The 7,312-nt window shown below is 41.2% G+C and overlaps 1 protein-coding gene across 1 annotated transcript in view; it reads left to right on the forward strand.

The window, feature by feature from the left end:
- lgr4 (leucine-rich repeat containing G protein-coupled receptor 4) overlaps positions 1 to 3,681 on the forward strand; it is a 53,740-nt gene extending 50,059 nt beyond the window's left edge. The window contains exon 19 of the mRNA XM_065267857.2: positions 96 to 3,681. Within this exon, the coding sequence (XP_065123929.1) occupies positions 96 to 1,480 (1,385 nt within the window). The 3' untranslated portion in view covers positions 1,481 to 3,681. The remainder of the gene's footprint in view (positions 1 to 95) is intronic.
- Positions 3,682 to 7,312: the final 3,631 nt, after the last annotated feature.

Genomic DNA, 7,312 nt, shown 5'->3' on the forward strand with positions numbered 1-7,312 from the left:
GTTTCAGTCAGAGAACATTATGTAATTAGCGTTGTGCCTAAAATATTGAATTAACTTCCTAAGCATTTTTTTCTTGGTTTGTTTTTATCCTTCAGGGGCATTTAAACCCTGTCAACACTTGTTGGGTAGCTGGATGATCAGACTGACCGTGTGGTTTATCTGCCTGGTGGCTCTGCTCTTCAACTGCCTGGTCCTCGTAGCCACCTTTTCTTCACGCACCTCCCGTCTCTCCCCAGCCCACCTCCTGGTTGCTCTCCTGGCCTCTGCGAACTTGCTTACAGGAGTTTATGTGGCATCGCTGACGCTCCTGGATGCTGCCACCTGGGGGTCCTTTGCAGAATACGGGGTGTGGTGGGAAACAGGTGCAGGATGTCAGATGGTGGGCTTCCTCGCTGTGTTTTCCTCCGAGTGGGCCGTGTTGCTGCTGACTTTAGCTGCCGTGGAGCGCTGCTTGGCCGTGAGGACTCTGATGGGGAAGGCGGGGGCTTTGAGGTCCAGCGGTGAGAGGAGGGAAGGACGAAGGAGATTCGGTATCGCCGCGCTCTTGCTGGGATTGGTATCCGTTGCAGCCGCCTGCCTCAGTCTGTATCATGGATCAGCTATGGGCTCTCCCCTCTGCCTACCGTTTTCTGGAGGTCCCGGCCCAGGCCTGGGGTTCACGGTAGCGCTGGTGTTGATGAATACACTTGCCTACTTGCTGAGCGCAGTGGTCTATACACGACTCTACTGCAGGCTTGGTCGGGCCCAGCTGGCTGACCCTGAGCAGGCTGGGTCTGTGCGGCATATAGCCTGGCTCATCTTCACCAACTGCATCTTCTTCTGTCCAGTGGCGGCTTTCTCATTTGCTCCCCTGCTGGCCGGGACCAGTAATGCGGTGGGCGGACCAGAGATGGCCAAATCGGTGACACTTATATTCTTTCCTCTTTCTGCCTGCCTGAACCCGGTGCTGTACGTATGCTTCAGCCCCTCCTTTCGATATGACTGGCTTCGTCTTAGGGGGCGGGGAAGGGGGGGCGGTTGCGTCAGGCGGGTCGGTAAAGGGGTTACCAAAGGAACGGTAGGAGGGGGCTCGGCCGGATCCGACGACGGCGAGGGGTTGTCCGGCGATATGGGTTACGACTGCGGAATGTACACAAATCTCCACGGCGACACCGGGGGAATGTGCGAACACTGTGATGCCGCCCTCCACATCAGAACATCTTCCTCATCTACTTCCTCTTCTTCGTCAGCCTGTAGACATTTAGTGAAGTCTCACAGCTGCCCCGCCCTGATGGCAAACGCACCACAGTGCCTGAGCTCGGAGGGGTACTGGCCTGACACCGGGACGCTTTCCGCCCAGTCAGAATACGGAGACGAAGGCGATTCCTTCGTGTCGGACAGTTCGGAGCAGGTGCAGGCGTGCGGACGGGCCTGTTTCTGTCAGAGCCGCGGCCTGCCTTTAGTACACTACTCTTACAACATGCCCCGCACGACAGACTGAGCATCCAAGCCTCGAACGCTCACACACTCACTTGCTCACAGAGTCCTCCAGGGTGTGGAGTGTCACTGCCTCTGAAAGGACAGAGAACTAGGAGGGGCTGTACACGTGGCTACAGAGCCATGAAGACACAAACAGACCAGTAGCACTTTCTCTCTTTTCACAGTTGTGTGTGCGTGTGGGAGAGTGTGTTTGTGAGTATAGATTGAATCCTTAATCCATGAAAAGGGAATCTGACAATACAGAAAAACGCTCTGAGCCAAATGTTGTCAGCAAACAGCAACACTTGTTTTCGTTTTTCTGTCCCCTTCAGCCAAATTCGGTTGCACTGGCATCCAAGGCTGATTGACAGACGGTGATCTTATCTCCCAGTGCCTGCCTCTTAGTTTGGTAGAGAATAAAATATGTCTGTTGGTCGTTTTGGGACGATAACAATTTTTTTTCTTTTAACATCTGTCCTTTTTATTATAAAGCAGGGATATATGTGACATAAGACTTTATCAATGTTTTTAGGAATGTTGATTGTTATTCCTTCATCATAAATTCAGATTATGGCAGGGGATCCCATTTTATGTAGCAATGTTCCTCATGCTGGAGTTCCAGTATGGCAATGAGAATGTAATCTAGAACCATTTGTGTACACAATGTCTTGTGTTCTCGTTTTAAGTTAATGGTCGCTGTCAGATTTGAAAAACATTCCTTCCTTTTACGTTTATTTTGAAAGCGATCGTAAAATCAGTCCTCTCTTTCAGCTGCCAGACAGAGTAAGTCAGCCATGCCACACCAATACTCTGCTATTAGCTGTTATGGAAAGAAATCACCTTTAATTTATATTCTTCATTGACAATGGATGTTTTGACCAGAGCTCTTTCTTAAATCACAAGTAATTTTCTACTAATTTATTTTTAACACTTTGATGAATGAATGGCAAATTACACTTTTTCTTTTCGCTACTTTTCCTGATCTGAAAAAGCTAGATTATTTTTATATGTATTTTGTACACTGGGTAGAGAGAAAAATTAAGGTTTTTATTTTCGTGGATCAGTGATATAGGATCAGCTGTCTTAAAGGAAAACACCACTGTTTTTCAATATTTTACTATGTTCTTACCTCAACTTAGATGAATTAATACATACCTATACTTTTAATCTTTGTACTGTGCTTCGTGAAAGTGTTAGCATTTAGCCTAGCCCCATTCATTCATATGGCTCCAAACAAAAGTTTTATTTTGTGCCACCATACTTACTAGTGTAACTACTCATGTAACATTCTTTAAATAGGGAAAACATAGAAGTGTTTGGTGGCTTTTAAATTCATCCCTGTTTGGAGCAATAGGAATGAATGGAGCTAGGCTTAATGCTAACACAGATTAAAAGTGCACGCATTGAAAAAAGATAGGTATGTGTTAATTCATCTAAGGTGAGGTAAGAACATAGTAAAATATTTCCTTTAAGAAAAAAACAAAAGCTGATCGAAATCTTAAGCGAAAATCTTAAGCTGTCCTTACGAAAAGCCATTTTTCTCTACACTTTACACCAAACAGTAGCATTCATTTGAATAAATCATCTGTACTCTATGTTAAAGTGAAAAGGAGACCAAAGTGTGTCTTTGTGTTCAGGCATAAAGAGTGACTTTTATCATCACGATTCCTCTTCTACACCTTGGTCCACGTTTGTTCAAGAGTTCAGGTGAAAGGAAATGTGTTTGATTGCCTTTAATACAGAATGTCAACACTTTACTCGAGTCTTCTCGTGTTTGCAAAGTGGATGCCATAATGCCAGTCATACAGTATAAGCTCTGGCATCAACAGACAAGTTTAAAGAAGCCTTGCAGGTCATAGCTAATAGAACTGACAGAATTCCAAATCATTATGTGTCTATGCATGTGTGCGTGTATGTGTGTGCGCTCTGTACTGTACGTGTGTATGACTATTAGACATGTCTGTATGTTGTAAATTATTTTTATAGGACTAATCTAATCAAAAATGGGATGCGTTGTCTAACAGTGGAAGCTACCTCTTCAACCTTAGTGGCTGCCAGTAGTGAGTAGTACATGTGGTCGTCTTTTCATGTTTATTTGTTGGTATGATTGCTTGCGCTGTAAATACATCTAGTTGAGTCACACATTAGTTTATACCGGGAGAAAATGACATACTGTATACAGACATTTTTGTAAACCAAATAAACTGATTCGCTTTAAAGAGAGCAGTGGTCCTTGTTTTTTTTGTGGGGGAGTGGGGTTGCTTGGATGTTTTGCTGTTACCGTACAATATAAAAACCCCTTTTGTTGACTTTAAAGGGATAGTTCACCCAAAAAAATGAAAATTTTGTCAATGTTTATTCACCCTCATATTGTTTCTGTTGAACACAAAACTAGATATTTTGATAATTGATGATAAGCATACGATTATGGCGCACACATTGACTTCCATAGTAGGAAAAACAAATATTATAGTCAATGGGTACTGTCAATTGTGTGCTTCTACTACACCAGTGACGGCTCATGACTGCTCATCTGAGGGGCGCAACAAAATATATGTTCGGAGTGTCATGTGTTTCTTGCGTCGTGAACCTTGTGCATCACGTGTTTTGTCAAAATAAGTGTATACTGCACACACGTCAAAACCATTTATGATAAAACTTGCATTCACAAAATACACACAAGACACTCCCATAACAATAAAACACTGATAACGCATGAGATTATGCGAGTATCTGCAAACGCGAGTGTCTCTGTTATCATAAACCCTTTAGACGCATCTGCAGCAGGCACTTATTTTGACAAGACACGTGATGCACATAGGTTCACTCGACGCGCCAAACACATTTTGAAATTACGAACTTCGCAATCGAGTGCCCTGGAAAAAAGAAGTCACCGGCCGCCACTGTACTACACTCAATAATAATAAAATGCTGGGTTATTTTAAAACCAGCTTTTGGCCAAAAAGTGACAAACCGATCTGTTGGGTTAAGTATTTCCCTGTAAATGTTTATATTTGACCCATCAATAAGTTAAAACAACCCAGCATATAGGTTCATTTAGAGTGTTTAGTCTTAAAATGTCATTTTTATATCACTAATTATCCCTTCAGTGATATTAAATATTAGTAGATATTCTCAATGTTAAAGATATTACAACATTTAATGTGGTGTGCAAATACTATTAACTGTGTGAATGATCTCTTAACCTGTCCAGACACTTTAAATACAACATAGAAATACTGCTTCAATTCATTGAGCAGGGAGAAGACTTTCTACAAATGATATATGCAGCAGTTAATGCAATGCAACCTTATAACCATCCACGCAGCCTCAGGGAATTATGTGCTCCATTACAGTGAAAAACATTACAGTGTTCCAAGCAGTGAGTGCTGTAAAAAACATGGTTTTTCCAATTAGACAGGAGGAGTTGGGAATGTTGAACCATCAGACACTGCCAGAGGGAATAGAGAGAGAGAGTCTTAATAAAGGGCAGTCGATTGCTCCCTTTTTTCTACTTTTAATTTTCTTCTTATCAGACTCTTGATGCTTAACTGGTGGGGAGGAATAAGAAATTTTTTAAGTAGACCTACTGGAGCTCCATGTCTGAGTTAAGACATTTTAACAGGAATCCATTCGAAGGTGGTCTTAATTGCTCCCATACAATACCTTTAGCAGAAGCACTATGTTCAGTATGCCTTATTACAGTCATGATGGGTAATGAATAATAACCTGATGTTCTCAAATCGTATGCGCATTTATTGGTTGTACAGATTTGTGTGTGCCAAACCTTCATGGAAAATCATTAATGTATGTGCTGAATATGTGTATATAAAGTAAATTGATGATTCTGCCGGCTGACACCGTAAGACTTATAGGGCTGTGGTTTACTGATTGAGGAGATCTATGGTGCTCTGAAGACCGCGGTGCATGTGTTAAATGGATATGTTTGATTAGTCAAGAGTGAAAAAAAGAGTTGCCTGCCAGAATTTGTTATTACCTCAACGCTCCCGGTGATAGACCAAAACCATCCAGGCTGAGAAAAGACTCATTACTAAGAGTGATATTGCCCTCAGTACTAAATATATGCTTTCTGACAGGCAATTCACTATGTAATTAGTGGTTCTGACAAGAGGGAGACTTTATATGGTCCCATACATTTTCATCTGCAGGTGGTTGTGGACTGCAGAAGTCTCTAGATGGCAGTGCTGCTCAGCTGGTATACAGTCTAATGCCTTTTCATCTTAATGCTACTCGGCTCTATATTAAACGCAGTAGATTTTCCCCAGCTGTTGAGAACCAATGGTTTTTCCATGTCCTCCCATAACCTTCCTCTTTAGGTACACACTGCATACTGTATGAACCAACTTACCCATGATGAAAGTTACCAGTGAGAACACCTGCTACACTACACTTTTAAAATTAAGGTGTTTCACGATGCCATAGAAGAACCATTTATTGATAAATGGTTCCATAAAGAATCTTTCTGTTTCACAAAAGGTACTTTGTGATTAAATAAGGTTCTTTAGATTGTAAAAAAAAGAAATGGTTCTTTAAAGAACTTTTGACTAAATGTTTCTTTGAGGAACCAAAAATGGTTGTTCTTTGGCATTGGTGTGAAGAGGCCTTTAAGCACCTTTACTTTTATTACGGTACAGTATGACTGAGATTAAAATGTCTACACATCCCTGAATATACCATAAACAGGCTTCAAGATAAATACCTGTAAATGTGCTCCAGATTTACGGCATGTGATTTCTGTGAGTTGTGTATTTCTGTCGCTCTCCTGTATTTATTTTACTTTTTCCAATATCTAGCAGTGCTGAAACAGTCAATCTTCCATATAAAGATGTATGACATAGCCATTTTATAAGTGTGTAGTCTCCAGGAGGGTTGCTATGGTGATACTATGGACTAAAAAGGCTGATATTAACTTACCTGTTTGCTTGGATCCATTTTCAGTTTACATTGTTAAGAGTTACTTACAGTACTGTTACTTTTCGGTTTATTTCTGTGCATTATAAAGTCTTTTTGTATGTAGTTATGTTTATGCAAATACATTTTCATTAGAGAGGATTGATAAAGTGTCTGTCTGTCTTTGTAATGATAAAGTGCTTAAACCCATTTTTGTCAAGATAAACTACAAAAGGGGTCTGACCAGTCATCCTGTCATAGATTTATTACAGAATTTAACTTTATACCACAAGACTAATGAATGCTTTATTCTGATTGGTTGAGAAATGTTTCACAGGTATGCATTATTTTTCGATAAACGCACACCTGGGGACTCATATTATATCTGTGTAGAAACCGGCCTAAATTTGATCTCACGATCATTTTTCAAAAGTGCGTATGTGTGATTCATAATATGAACGTGCACACAGAAAACATGCAAATCAGAGGTGATTCTAGGGTTAGAGCTTTAGGGGTGATGAGCCACCACCCACCCTTTTTTGACACAAAACCCAAAACCCCAAAAGATGTCTATTGTAAAATAACTTAACTTTATCATTTCAACTAACTCCAAAATCCAGAATTTTTTATTTTTTTTTGGAGACCTCTCAGGCATGAAAACGGGTCAGGGGTGAAAAAGGTGATAAGGATATTACCGCTCTAGGGGGGTCCGGGGGCATGGTCCCCCGTAAGAAATTCAATCTGATGAATTTTGAGATGCATTTTTTTGCCAATCTTTTTGCTTCTGATTAATGGTGAGCTAGCACTTTTTTGCCATTAATGCCATATTGAAGTCTCCTGAGGCATATAAAGTTGCCAACTGTCACTATAAAATACAGGACAAAAGGTGGGCTACAGCAGCAGTGCGGGTATGGTTTTATGTGAATATACAGGGTATTTGTCA

Source organism: Paramisgurnus dabryanus, chromosome 2, assembly GCF_030506205.2.
Source record: "Paramisgurnus dabryanus chromosome 2, PD_genome_1.1, whole genome shotgun sequence".
NCBI lineage: Eukaryota > Metazoa > Chordata > Actinopteri > Cypriniformes > Cobitidae > Paramisgurnus > Paramisgurnus dabryanus.